The 16483-nt window shown below is 33.0% G+C and overlaps 1 protein-coding gene across 2 annotated transcripts in view; it reads right to left on the reverse strand.

Moving 5' to 3' along the window:
- LOC120431005 (neuronal acetylcholine receptor subunit alpha-7-like) overlaps nt 1-16483 on the reverse strand; it is a 363511-nt gene that overhangs the window by 27461 nt on the left and 319567 nt on the right. For both annotated transcript variants that reach the window (XM_039596164.2, XM_052708174.1), the window contains exon 7: nt 13124-13318. In XM_039596164.2, coding sequence (XP_039452098.2) covers nt 13124-13318 — 195 coding nt within the window. The remainder of the gene's footprint in view (nt 1-13123; nt 13319-16483) is intronic.

Raw genomic sequence — 16483 nt, forward strand, 5'->3', positions numbered from 1 at the left:
AAAAGAGACAATAATAAAATTGGAAACATTTAACAGTAAAATAATAGAGTAAAAATGTTCAGGAGGTTATTTTACAAACATGACCAGTATGACAAAGAATATTGTTGGGTAATAGAAACTACGGAAAAATCAGTTCGAGGAAAATGTTTAATAATTTTAATTGTGAGTGTTTTAAAAAAAATATCAACTTGCATATTAGTCCACCGTTGTACATATTTCGGTTTATCACAAAGTTCGGTGTCAAAATTTAATATCTGACTTTTATATTAAAATATAGTTGCATATTCGAAGATGTTCTGAATAATCTGCAAATTTCAGTTAAATTAAGGTTATTTTTTTTATTAAATCGTTTTTTCTTCCGATTTATGTTTATTAACGTTATGAGAATGAAATTTATTAAAATAGTCTTAAATGAGTAGACAATAACCTTCAAATTAAATTGAACAACATTCCGGCCTCTGGGGATTCACTAGAATAATGCTGAACACCGAAAAATCTCATCATTTTTTCCTCCTTCCCCAAATTCCACGCAGAACCCCTTTTAGAGGAAGTGATCACGTTCCTCATTTGCAAAGTCGTTAGGCCTTCGTCTGACATTCTAGTTCGGAGAAATTTTTAGAGAAAATATAGAAGGCAACAAATGGACTTGGGAATTGCCCTCAACCCCCCCTTTTCCTCAACTTCAAACTCCACTCAATTTCCAGACACAATTTCCGCACCCTCCCCCCAAAACAAGCAAGTTAATTGCACAAGAGGCGTTCCTGCTCTTTCTTCTTGTGGAGGGGGGGGAAAGAGCAAGTTTTCGGCCCAGAAACGAAACGGAACGAACGCTGACATAATTTATTCGGCGAGAAATATTCATTTAAATTTTTGGAACAATTTCAAGCCCACAATGAGGGGTGATGTATTGCTCTCGGGAATTTCGTTTGAGCATGAGCATGAGCATGAGCATGAGCATGGTTGACTGCCAATGAGCTGCTACTCCGTTATTGACAGATCAGCTGAAGTTAAACAATGAATCAAAAATGATCAGTGGGAGCCAACCATCCGTTCACTGTTTAACCTCTGAAGATCCCTACTTTATTAGTCAATACCGGCGCCCTCCCAAGAAGCCTGCAGTTCAACGAAAGGGAGGAATGTTAGTCCGATAGTTGAAGTTGCAGACTCATCAAGCACACAGTTTTTCGCTATATACTTGTTGATACCGCTTGAGACCGTTGAATCCACAGCATCTCCTTCAAGCATCACGTGATTATTATTTTTTTGGGTTAGTAGGATAAGGTATTGGCTTTTCGATGCCTCCCGAGCTACGATGCTATGGGGAGGACTTTCATAACAGACCCGTCGGCGAGCCTTCCGAGCAACGATGCTATGGGAAGGTCTTTTTGGTTAACACACAAAGTCACTCACACACAATTATTTCACTCCACTATTAATTAATCCAAAATGTCAGTGCATCTTTCGATCATTATATAGAAATGGCTTTTTCACCATTAGAAATAAAACCTTATTCAAAACATTATACACAATTTACCCGACGCCGTGCCTTCCGATCAACGATGATATAGGAAGGGCTTTGAAAATCACAAAACAATTAATTAAGATCTCAAAAAAAAAAAAAATTACAAAAAAAAATTACAAAAAACACCAATTACTCAACGAAAATTACGCTCAAGATTCAAATAATTCAGTAGGTCATGTTATTATTCGATCACCACAATCACTCACCCCTAACGAACAGCGACACAAAAGCACACAAAAAAAAATAACCTGCATCATCACAATTTCGCGTCCCCACTTCCAGCGCACCAATGATGCTATTATTCGATTAGCACAATCACTCATCCGATACGAACAGCGACACAAAAGCACACAAAAAAATTAACCTGAATAATCACGACTTCGCGTCCCCACTTCCAGCGCACCAATGATGCTATTATTCGATTAGCACAATCACTCATCCGATACGAACAGCGACAAAAAAGCACACAAAAAAATTAACCTGTATAATCACGATTTCGCGTCCCCACGTCCAGCGCACCAATGATGCTATTATTCGATTAGCACAATCACTCATCCGATACGAACAGCGACAAAAAAGCACACAAAAAAATTAACCTGTATAATCACGACTTCGCGTCCCCACTTCCAGCGCACCAATGATGCTATTATTCGATTAGCACAATCACTCATCCGATACGAACAGCGACACAAAAGCACACCAAAAAATAACCTGAATAATCACGATTTCGCGTCCCCACTTCCAGCGCACCAATGATGCTATTATTCGATTAGCACAATCACTCATCCGATACGAACAGCGACAAAAAAGCACACAAAAAAATTAACCTGTATAATCACGACTTCGCGTCCCCACTTCCAGCGCACCAATGATGCTATTATTCGATTAGCACAATCACTCATCCGATACGAACAGCGACACAAAAGCACACCAAAAAATAACCTGAATAATCACGACTTCGCGTCCCCACTTCCAGCGCACCAACGATGCTATTATTCGATTAGCACAATCACTCATCCGATACGAACAGCGACAAAAAAGCACACAAAAAAATTAACCTGAATAATCACGACTTCGCGTCCCCACTTCCAGCGCACCAATGATGCTATTATTCGATTAGCACAATCACTCATCCGATACGAACAGCGACAAAAAAGCACACAAAAAAATTAACCTGAATAATCACGACTTCGCGTCCCCACTTCCAGCGCACCAATGATGCTATTATTCGATTAGCACAATCACTCATCCGATACGAACAGCGACAAAAAAGCACACAAAAAAATTAACCTGTATAATCACGACTTCGCGTCCCCACTTCCAGCGCACCAATGATGCTATTATTCGATTAGCACAATCACTCATCCGATACGAACAGCGACAAAAAAGCACACAAAAAAATTAACCTGTATAATCACGACTTCGCGTCCCCACTTCCAGCGCACCAATGATGCTATTATTCGATTAGCACAATCACTCATCCGATACGAACAGCGACACAAAAGCACACCAAAAAATAACCTGAATAATCACGACTTCGCGTCCCCACTTCCAGCGCACCAATGATGCTATTATTCGATTAGCACAATCACTCATCCGATACGAACAGCGACAAAAAAGCACACAAAAAAATTAACCTGTATAATCACGACTTCGCGTCCCCACTTCCAGCGCACCAATGATGCTATTATTCGATTAGCACAATCACTCATCCGATACGAACAGCGACACAAAAGCTCACCAAAAAATTAACCTGAATAATCATGACTTCGCGTCCCCACTTCCAGCGCACCAATGATGCTATTATTCGATTAGCACAATCACTCATCCGATACGAACAGCGACACAAAAGCACACAAAAAAATTAACCTGAATAATCACGACTTCGCGTCCCCACTTCCAGCGCACCAATGATGCTATTATTCGATTAGCACAATCACTCATCCGATACGAACAGCGACAAAAAAGCACACAAAAAAATTAACCTGTATAATCACGATTTGCTCTCGGGAATTTCGTTTGAAGAGAAAAAAGAAAACAATAACAAAACTATTGTCGCAATAGGCAGAAGCTCCTTTTCTTGACCTCCCCCCAAGACTCCGAGAAGAAAAGTGCAAAAGTGAAGAAGTTGAAAGAGAAAGAGAGAGAGAGAGCAAATGATTCCAGAGTGAGATATCAGCCCGACTATAAAGGAGAGGAGAACAATGGGCTCTTGTTGTTGTTGTTGTTGTGTTGCGACAACAGCTGTGCGGTCGTAAATTGTGTCGAGGCTGAAATTATGTGACTTTCGGTGCCGGATGCGAACACACACACAAAACCACACACAAGCACACACAGTGGAGGGAAGAACAATTTGTGTTTGTGTAAGAGGGCCAAACTAGAATGCATTGTCTTGGACACTTGCTTTTATTGGTTGACCCTTTGGGGAATTTTCAATTTGGGAAAGACCTTCTTCGTCTTGGCTTGTTTTATTGTGTGTTCTGCTGAGATTTTGGGTTTGAGTTATGGCATGCAAAATTGTTTATTGTTTTAATTTCGAATGATGTCAATTTATGGCAGGTTTTGCAGCTGTTTCATGCTGTAATTTCAAACAAATAAATCAAAACACTTTTCTTAACAAATGACTCGTCGCAAATGCCAGAAAGTCTCCTCGAACGTCATGCCCAAATAGTTGTGTCAACCCTTAATTTTTCCACATTTTTGCTCTTCCCACAGTGACAGCAAAGGCACTCATCCAAAACTGTAACACACTACCATGTGATGAGTGAACACACAATCACACAAAGTCACACACACATGATACATAGTTGCTGATGCTGTTCGATGGCGAAAACAGACAACCCTGAATGTAGTTGTCGGTGTGTGTGTTTCTGTTGTTTATGTCAGCTTACATTACGGGTACACATGCTCCTTGGAGCAAGTGGTTTGGCTTGGTTCTGGCTTTGGTCTTGTCGTTCGATGAGAAAACGGAAGACAGTCAGTGCCAGCGACACGCTTTGAGGTTAGGTCTTTTGAGAAATTGAAAAAAGTGTGTTGAAAAAGAACTAACAAACAACAAATTTGCAAATTCGCAAATGAACAAATTCACAAATTCACAAATTCACAAATTTACAAATTCACAAATTCACAAATTCACAAATTCACAAATTCACAAATTCACAAATTCACAAATTCACAAATTCACAAATTCACAAATTCACAAATTCACACATTCACAAATTCACAAATTCACAAATTCACAAATTCACAAATTCACGAATTCACAAATTCACAAATTCACAAATTCACAAATTCACAAATTCACAAATTCACAAATTCACAAATTCACAAATTCACAAATTCACAAATTCACAAATTCACAAATTCACAATTCCACATATTCACAAATTCACAAATTCACAAATTCACAAATTCACAAATTCACAAATTCACAAATTCACAAATTCACAAATTCACAAATTCACAAATTCACAAATTCACAAATTCACAAATTCACAAATTCACAAATTCACAAATTCACAAATTCACAAATTCACAAATTCACAAATTCACAAATTCACAAATTCACAAATTCACAAATTCACAAATTCACAAATTCACAAATTCACAAATTCACAAATTCACAAATTCACAAATTCACAAATTCACAAATTCACAAATTCACAAATTCACAAATTCACAAATTCACAAATTCACAAATTCACAAATTCACAAATTCACAAATTCACAAATTCACAAATTCACAAATTCACAAATTCACAAATTCACAAATTCACAAATTCACAAATTCACAAATTCACAAATTCACAAATTCACAAATTCACAAATTCACAAATTCACAATATCACAAATTCACAAATTCACAAATTCACAAATTCACAAATTCACAAATTCACAAATTCACAAATTCACAAATTCAGAAATCACAAATTCACAAATTCACAAATTCACAAATTCACAAATTCACAAATTCACAAATTCACAAATTCACAAATTCACAAATTCACAAATTCACAAATTCACAAATTCACAAATTCACAAATTCACAAATTCACAAATTCACAAATTCACAAATTCACAAATTCACAAATTCACAAATTCACAAATTCACAAATTCACAAATTCACAAATTCACAAATTCACAAATTCACAAATTCACATACCTGCAAAATCACAAATTCACAAATTCACAAATTCACAAATTCACAAATTCACAAATTCACAAATTCACAAATTCACAAATTCACAAATTCACAAATTCACAAATTCACAAATTCACAAATTCACAAATTCACAAATTCACAAATTCACAAATTCACAAATTCACAAATTCACAAATTCACAAATTCACAAATTCACAAATTCACAAATTCACAAATTCACAAATTCACAAATTCACAAATTCACAAATTCACAAATTCACAAATTCACAAATTCACAAATTCACAAATTCACAAATTCACAAATTCACAAATTCACAAATTCACAAATTCACAAATTCACAAATTCACAAATTCACAAATTCACAAATTCACAAATTCACAAATTCACAAATTCACAAATTCACAAATTCACAAATTCACAAATTCACAAATTCACAAATTCACAAATTCACAAATTCACAAATTCACAAATTCACAAATTCACAAATTCACAAATTCACAAATTCACAAATTCACAAATTCACAAATTCACAAATTCACAAATTCACAAATTCACAAATTCACAAATTCACAAATTCACAAATTCACAAATTCACAAATTCACAAATTCACAAATTCACAAATTCACAAATTCACAAATTCACAAATTCACAAATTCACAAATTCACAAATTCACAAATTCACAAATTCACAAATTCACAAATTCACAAATTCACAAATTCACAAATTCACAAATTCACAAATTCACAAATTCACAAATTCACAAATTCACAAATTCACAAATTCACAAATCCACATATTCACAAATTCACAAATTCACAAATTCACAAATTCACAAATTCACAAATTCACAAATTCACAAATTCACAAATTCACAAATTCACAAATTCACAAATTCACAAATTCACAAATTCACAAATTCACAAATTCACAAATTCACAAATTCACAAATTTACAAATTTGCAAATTCACAAATTTACAAATTTGCAAATTCACAAACTCATAAATACTTTTTAATCCTCATTTAACAATTAATGACGTTGGACTACGACTTGTTTTGGTTCTTTCGTCAAACTAATTAAAAAAAAATGCATTGTAAATTGAAATTAATTTTCCTCATTATCAATTAAATAAAAGCTGTTTCATTGTCCACCCAAATTCCAGCACAAATTTCGCAATAATGACCAGCCTTATCGCATGCAACTCTGCCAAAAAGTTTCCAGATTGCTCTTCTGCAATAAGAAGACCAACAAAGAAAAACCTCACTCACCAATTAGTCCCCGGGGGGTGAACCAGCAATTGACCAAATTGTAGCCCATTTTCCATTAGCGTGTGTGTTCTCGCAATACGAAAAGTTCCCCAGCCGGCAGCAGCCAAAAGTCGAAATGGATTTGTCTCCTGTAATCGCTTATATCGCGCAATTTTGCGCCAACTTGTTCTTTTTCTTGCTTTAGTATTATATATGTACCAATTACATTTAATTAAAACATAACAAGACCAATTTGTCGCTGCCGACTAACGCGAGAAACCATGAACGGGGTGGATTTACTTTCACTGTTCTTGAATTTGGGCATTTCGTGAAAAGGAAGTCACCCCCGCCGTCCAGATAAAATTAACTTACACGCCTCGGCAGCTCCGTTTGTACAACTCTCTACCTCTCTAACAAACTGCCCCCTTAATCTGGTCGCTCGACTAACCGGCTGCTATTAATCTGATGCCTTCCGGCAGTTTTTTTTTCAAGACGCGACAGGGTGACCCTGGTTATTGCGATTTGCCCAAAGAAATCTCAAATCAAACCTTAATCAAAGAGGAATTAGTACCCTCGTCAAAAAATTTAACTTTATTTTAGAAATCAAACAAAGAATTATGATTTGTCTAAAGCAAAACTGTAACATTAAAATCATTTTTTTTTAAATAAAAACGTAAACCTACGTTACGAAAACTTCACAAGTTGACTTTTTGTACAACCAGCTTGTTACAGGACTTGGTTCGTGTGCACACTTAAGTATAAAATTTCCAGATGTGTCGTACAATTTAAAATTTAACTGAAAAAAAACACCAAAAATAAACTGGGCAACAGTACTTTGTAACGTGGAGCTACGTTTTGAAATCCTTTTTCAATTTTCAAATTACGTTTCCCAACTAAATTATCAAGAATACCTGAAAATATTTGGTCTCAAAAAAAACGGCGATTGCACATTTTTCGACGGCGGACAACGCTTTCTATTTACCTTTAAGCACCATAAAAACTCAATAACCATAATACATTTAAAACGAATTGTGGTAGATACTTGTTCAAACTCATGCATAACTTTATAAAAACTTCTGAATAGGACGCATTTTCGAAAGCAATTGGGATTTTCGTCAAATTAAAAACCTTATTTTTAGAATATAAGAAAACTTTTCAAGCAAAAAAAAAAAAAAAAGCAGAACAAGAACAATGTCACTCAACAAAGATAACAAAAACAAGAAAGATAAATTTTAAAAGTGCTTCGCTTAGAAACGTAGTCCCCCGTCAAATAATAACCATATTTTTTTCATAAATAGTGTTTTCTTGCTCGAAAACAAAAAAAAATCAAATTAAAATTTGGCTTAAAAAGTTTTAAGAAAATTAAACTTAAAAAATTCACAGAATTCTAAACCAATCAAATATCAATTTTAAACAATTTTTTTCTAAATTCTAATGAATCAGAAGATAACATTCTAAAGTAACGTAGTCCTACGTCAACACATCAAAGTTTAAAAATGAGGACTACGTTACTGTGATATGGTATCTTTGAAATTCATTTATAAGAATTTAGATTTATTTATTTTTTCTTATTAGAAACTTACTTCAAATTAAAATAAAATATGTTTAAAAAATACAAAATATATCCCAAAACGAAGTCCTGTGTCCTTCAAGATTTAAAAATATGAATGGGCTTTTTATTCTGTGATTTACTTATGAAGGATTTTCCCAAAAACTGCACAACGCAATCCCTCTTCTTGAAATTAACAACTATTTAAAAAGTGCAAACTTCATAAATTGTTTAATTGTGTATTACTGTTTTAGGTCGCAAAAAGTAATTGAACAATATATTTTTCATAATACTTAAAAATTTCAACATAAATTTGCTTTTAGTAATTTAAATGCATCTTTCTTCGTTTATTTTGGACATTAAAATTTAGTGAATTTACGCACTTCAAAAAGATCTTGTGCAAAAAAAAAAACATCGTCGTTCATTACAATATAAGTTTACTATTGTATAAATCGTTTCCAACAACTTTTTATTAAGAATGTTCAAATTCTGGCTTGTAAAATCTTTGAAAAATATTTGCAACGGCCTAAGCAAAAAAAAAAAAAATAATTCAGCGTAAAAATCTAAATAGACAAAACCAACCAGAAAATATGCTCAGAAAAAAATGACAGTTGAATTAATAACACATCAAAAACAACAAAACATAAGTTTATTGTTTTTAACTTGAGCGTAGTCCCACTTCAAAAGATTCATTAGATATTTTTGTATGGTTTAAAAAATAAAAATATCAAAAACGATAACCAAAATCAAAAGTTATTAAACGAAGCATCAACATTATGACCTGATACGAAATAAAACGTAATTTTAAGAAAGTAAAATAAAACAAATGTTAAAAAAATTTACAATTAAGAGATGTTTTGGAAAGAACAATGATAAAAACCTAGAAAAAATTACAACACATTTTAATTAATAAAACATATTTTTTTTTAATACGAACGTAGTTCCACTTCAAAAGATTATTTAGATATGTTTCTAAGGGTAAAAAAATCAAAGATGTTTTTGATGATAAAACTAGTCCTACGTTACGAAATGAAACCTACTTTCAGGAAGAAAGATGTGAAAAAAAAGAAAAAAATGAAGATACATTATTTTAAAACGTAGTTCCACGTCAAAAATTAAACCTCATTCTTATTAATTCTAACTTAGAGTTTAGAGAAATTTAGTTAATTAAAAAAAGTATAGTAAAATAAAAAAACACAAAGAAAAAATCGAAGATATGTTTGCAAAATAAAAATAATCCAATTTTTTTGTTCATATTAAAACTAAATTAAACGTAGTTCTACGTTTGAAATCTAAAAAAAATAAGCAGGATGCTAATTAGAAACCTAAAAAAAATATGGTTAACTAAGAAGGTGATGATTTTGAATTATCTTTGAAAATTTATTATTTTGACCCTAGAATATTGAAGAACCTGGTTATCAAAAATAGAACGTGATAAATTGTTCAATAAAAATTACGACTATCTAAATAAAATCATTACAAAAATATCTTTTTAAAATTAGATCAGAATTTAAAACTGAGTTGTTCAACGTCAAATCTACAGTTTGAATCGAAAAAAAAAATCAAAGGGATTGTCAGTCAGTATGTAGAGATTTCTCCTGATTTTTTCTATATACATAAACATTTAGTATTATATACATAAAATGAAAAAAAAAAAAATATTTTTTATGTTCTGATGATAACCCTAACATTCCCACCAACTTCCACTTGAGTTAGAAGAACCATGCTGGGGGACACAGTTGAAAGCTCGCTTTAGTCCGAGCCGGACGGAAACTACCAGGAAACTATCATTAATAGCTGCCATTTAGGAGAAAGCCTTAACTCACCCCCAAAAAGCACTCAAACGACGACGACGACGTCTTCCCCCAAGACCGTTCAGCCGAAAAGGTGAAGACGCAATCCGGTCCGTGCCGGTCATCACCCGGAAGGCATTCGAATTAAGAGTTGCCTAATTGTGGCAATTTCCGGACTGCTTTTGACAGGGTTTCTTTTAGGTGATTTTAAGGTTAAGTACCGTGCGTCTCCACCTCTCTTTTCCCCTGATGAAAAGCTTTTTTGGGGCACAAATCCCTTAAACTAAAGTGGAACTTCTGTTTTTACGAGCACCACCGGGGCGCACCCAAGATGACGCGTCGACAGCTCACACAAAAAAAAAAACAAAAACAACGAATTAAGGTTGAGCTAACCCTCGAAACTCACAAAAACAGCAAAACAAGTGAGTAGTGTGTTGTGTGCGAGAACCCTTTTTGAAAGGGGGTTAGGGTGTGTGCCCACGTGGTAAAGTTGTAACGTGGGAGTTGCACAGGTGGGCACGGCACGATTTAATTTCGTGTTTGGGGTTTTAGTGTTTTGTTGGGCCGGGTAGTGGGCATGGAAAAACTGAGTTAAAGAAAAAAAAAAAAGAATTTTGGGTGAATGTCGTCTGTATTCGTCGAAGGTTGAGTGCAAACTCAAAAATTTTTGAAGACATTTAGATTGTATAAATGCGTTAAACAAATGTTTAATGTCTCATAATAAAACAAACAGCTAATGCGATTTCAAAATTTCAAATATTTTTTTATTGGATTAAATTTACAATAAAATTACGTAGTCCTACGTCTCATTACAGTATTTTAACGTTAAAAGGTGATAATCTCACTGGGAATCCTGTCTGGTAGGGGTATGGTTTTAACTAGTAGCATATTGGATTTCCAATTCAGGGGACGTGAGTTCAATAACCATACCGGAGTAATGACGTAGGGCTACGTAACGAATTTCAATCTTTGAATTTTATGTTTAAAACGAAATTCCAAAAGGTATGTTCTAAGTTTTGCGATCTGAAAACTTGCTAGGTATTTATTGTCTAGCAAAATGTAAACCTTGGAATGCGCGTAAAACTTCGCTTTATTCTGGTGATTGGTATTTGACCAAAATTGAAACCTTGGAATGACGTAGAACTATGCTTGATTAAAGTGATTGGTATTTGGCGTTTTTTGTTCTATGATTATGAAAATTTTGAGCGTAACTAAACATTTTAAAAATATTTTTGCTTTCGTTGCAAATTAAAATTTTTGTATTATTTGACGTTGGACTCCGTATATTAACTTTGCATATCAAGTTTTTTTATCATTCAAACAAATTTTAATTTATAGGAACAACAAATTTATTTTAACAAATTCATTCCTGTTAGTTTAATTTATTCTCAAAGAATTAATTTACCAAATATTTGACGTGGGTTTACGTTCTTTTACCAATATTTTCAGAAATAATCTACATTTTTTTTAATAGTTGAATCATTGCATTTATTGTGAAGCAACGGTACAAATTTCGAACTGTTGATTTTTATAAAAAAATAGTTTTTTTTTAAATTTCGTTTGATTAGAATAATTAATAAAATTTAATGAAAATTGTTTTTAAGACTTAAAAAATAACTAGTTGAATTTCATCAATTTTTGTGCTTTTTCTGCAAAATTGCCGTCATTCATAAATAGCCAAAATTTTATGAAAAATTGGAATTTTCTGCTAAATTTGACGTAAGACTACGTCTGAAAAAAAAACTAATCTGGAACGTGGTGGTATGTTTTGTTGACTTTTTCGAAATTAAATATTTTTCTGTAAAAAATGTGGTAAAATAAAACTTATTACTTACCTTCTTTAAAGAATGCATGTAACGTAGAACTACGTTTCATAACAAATTTGATGCGTCAATTAAGTTTTTTAAGCTGTCATGATTTTTTTAAAGTGTTACATTTAATGAAGTGGGACTACGTTTTCTGGTTAAAATCTTCATCAACTTTTTTTTCAAAAGAATAAATTGTAATTAAGTCTAGAAAATCCAGTTAACTTAACTACCATTTATACTTCTTTTTTTTTAGAAAAATGACGTGGAACTACGTTATTTGATAAACTTTGCCAAAAAAAGTCAAATTCTGATTTTTTCATGGATCCAAATTTACAAAAAAATTTTAGTTAAGTAAATTTGTAACGTGGAACTACGTTTTTCAATTTAAATTTAATTTGATTCAAATTTTTTAAACTTTCCGTGTCAAGTCCATAAAACTTGTCCTCTCTCACTCCATTGAACTTCGCAAAAAGGGAAGTCCACCAAATATAGCAAAAACTGCAACACTGTGGAAGGATAATAGCCATTTTCGACCTTGTTGGGACCATTTTAGTCTGCTCCAGTTTGTTTTTGCTTCAAGTGCGGGGTGGGTTTTGGGTAATGAAATTGTTTTCACACACGTTTGCTGATGACAACCATGCTCCTCCTCTTCTCTCCTCACTTCCCGAAACGGGACTCGTAAAAAGTGCGGGGGTGTCCGGAATTTAATGCCCCCCTGGCATAAAGCAGAAATTAGATGTTTTTGGACGCCGGGAACATACGCAGTGGGACGGACTCAATGTTGAATGGCTTTGGGTTTATTTTTTGCTTGTTTAGTGTAATTTGGTGTGATTTGCTTAAATACCTCGGGGGAAGGATTTTCGAGAAGTGTTGGTAAAGTGACGGAATAATTGGAATGTAATTTTAATTCTTTTTTGGATTTTTTTTCAGGAGAACCACTGCAAAATTAAGTTTAGGTCAAAAATAGGAACAAATAGGTCGAAAATAGGTACATTTGCCTGATTTCTAAATTAAAAAATTACAATAAAATTTAACTCACCGAGTGACAGCTTCTCGCCGGAGTCCGGTGGCAGTGTGAAGCCGAGCAGGGCCATCGACGCGATCAGCACGCACGGCACGATCAGGTTGAAGAAGTAGTACAGCGTCTTCCGGCGGATCAGGATCGCGAACGTGATGTCGATGTACGGCTCGGGGCAGCAGTTGTAGTAGATCTCGTTCCGCTTGCCGGGCACGCCTGTTGAAAAAAAAGTTGAGAAAATAATCAAAATTGATTATTTTTTTTAAAAATCTAGCGACACTGCCTTGATTGTTGAAAAAATTTAAATGAAATAAATTTATCGTTTTTAAAGTTTAAGAAAAACTGAAAAGGTTTCACACTCCTTATTCCTATTTCTAATTTCTAGTTCCTGATTCCTTGTTCCAAATTCCTTATTCCTAATTCCTAGTTTTAAATTCCTTATTACTAATTCCTTATTCCTATTTCCTATTTTCTATTTCCTATTTCCAATTTCCTATTTCCTATTTTCTATTTTCTATTTCCTATTTCCAATTTCCTAATTGTTAATTCCTAATTCGTAATTTCTGATTCCCAATTCCTTTTTTTTATTCCTAATTCCTGATTCCTAATTCCTAATTTTTAATTCCTAATGTTAATTCTAATTACTTATTTCTAGTTCCTTATTCCTATTTAATAAAGGAAATTACGTTTTATTTCTTATTCCTATTTCCTATTTTCTATTTCCTATTTCCAATTTCCTATTTCCTATTTTCTATTTCCTTTTTCCAATTTCCTAATTGTTAATTCCTTATTCGTAATTTCTGATTCCCAATTCCTTTTTTTTATTCCTAATTCCTGATTCCTAATTCCTAATTTTTAATTCCTAATGTTAATTCTAATTACTTATTTCTAGTTCCTTATTCCTATTTAATAAAGGAAATTACGTTTTATTTACATTTTTTTCATTTCCTTAATTTTTTTCACTTAACTTTATTGCGCAACAATGTTATTTTTGCTGCTCAGATCCGTCACCCACGCTTGACATTGATACTTTTTTTTGTCTTCTCCGTTTCCAACACGTGCTCCCGGGGGCAATTTCGCTCGACGTAATTTGACAACTTTTCATCGACAATGTCGGAGCAGGTTGGCTCGAACAACAAATAAAACTCCCCCGCCGAAGAAAAGTTCACTTCGTGACACTTTTTGGCCTCGATTGAACTTTAATAAAGGGAGAGGAAAAATACTCCAAGAGGAAAAACTCCTCCAAGTAGCTTCTATTATTGGAACGATTGCAGCTGCTACTGTTAAAACATCGCGCTCCGCAATTTTCCGGCCCAAGTCTTTTTTTTTCCTCGGGGAAAATTATTTGCCGCTGGCACATCGAAGCGAAACGATACAACTTTCATCATTTTCGCTCAAAGTTGGCTCATTTCTTGTTCGCGTGTGTGCGTGTGAAAAATAAAGGAAGAACCTCAACACTTTTACGTCATCCCCGAAGAGAGTTGATCAAAGCTCGTTTTTTTAATCTTGCCGCTGGCAACACTGGAGCAAATCGTGCGAAAATTTACAACGCCCTCGCGCGTTTCCCTTGCTAGGATGAATTAAGCGAAAAAAAAAGCGGCAGTGAAACAAAGAAAACAAAACGACTCTATTCATAAAGTAATATGGTACGAAAAAGGGTGGGAAAAAGAAACAGTACAAAATCTGTTGAAAATCTTAGGGGAAGGATCTGCTAGAAGTGTTGGCAGATTTTTTAAAAAATGTTTTGGCAAAATCAAACAAAATCACATAAATTCACACAAAATCACACAAAATCACACCGAATCACACAAAATCATATAAATTCACACAAAATCACACAAAATCCCAAAAAACCAAACAAAATCACACAAAATTACACAAGATCACACAAAATCACATAAAATCACAAAAAAATCACACAAAATCACACAAAAACAAACAAAATCACACAAAATCACACAAAATCAACCAAAATCTCACAAAATCACACAAAATTACACAAAAACAAATAAAATTACACAAAATTACACAAGATCACACAAAATCACCCAAAATCACACAAAATCACACAAAAACAAACAAAATCACACAAAATTACACAAAATCACACAAAATCACCCCAAAATCACACAAAATCACACAAAATTACACAAAAACAAACAAAATCACACAAAATTACACAAAATCACACAAAATCACCCAAAATCACACAAAATCACACAAAATTACACAAAAACAAACAAAATTACACAAAATTACACAAGATCACACAAAATCACACAAAATCACACAAAAACAAACAAAATCACACAAAATTACACAAAATCACACAAAATCAAATAAAATCACATAAAATCACAAAAAATCACACAAAATCACAGAAAATCATACAAAATCACATAAAATCACACAAAATCACACAAAATCACGCAAAATCACACACAATCACACAAAATCACACAAAATCACACCAAATCACACAAAATCACATAAAATCACACAAAATCACACAAAATCCCACAAAAACAAACAAAATCACACAAAATTACACAAGATCACACAAAATCACACAAAATCACAAAAAATCACACAAAATCACACAAAAACAAACAAAATCACACAAAATAACACAAAATCACACAAAATCACACAACATCACACAAAATCACACAAAATCACACAAAATCACACAAATCACACAAAATCACAAAAAAATCACAAAAAATCGCACGAAATCACAGTCACAAATCATAGAAAATCACACAAAATTACACAAAATTACACAAAATCACACAAAATCACACAAAATCACACAAAATCACAAAAAATCACAAAAAATCGCACGAAATCACATACAATCACACGAAATCTCATAAAATTGACAAAATTGACAAAATTGACAAAATTGACAAAATTGACAAAATTGACAAAATTGACAAAATTGACAAAATTGACAAAATTGACAAAATTGACAAAATTGACAAAATTGACAAAATTGACAAAATTGACAAAATTGACAAAATTGACAAAATTGACAAAATTGACAAAATTGACAAAATTGACAAAATTGACAAAATTGACAAAATTGACAAAATTGACAAAATTGACAAAATTGACAAAATTGACAAAATTGACAAAATTGACAAAATTGACAAAATTGACAAAATTGACAAAATTGACAAAATTGACAAAATTGACAAAATTGACAAAATTGACAAAATTGACAAAATTGACAAAATTGACAAAATTGACAAAATTGACAAAATTGACAAAATTGACAAAATTGACAAAATTGACAAAATTGACAAAATTGACAAAATTGACAAAATTGACAAAATTGACAAAATTGACAAAATTGACAAAATTGTTGAATTGTTAAAT

Source organism: Culex pipiens, chromosome 1 (genome assembly GCF_016801865.2).
Source record: "Culex pipiens pallens isolate TS chromosome 1, TS_CPP_V2, whole genome shotgun sequence".
Lineage (NCBI taxonomy): Eukaryota > Metazoa > Arthropoda > Insecta > Diptera > Culicidae > Culex > Culex pipiens.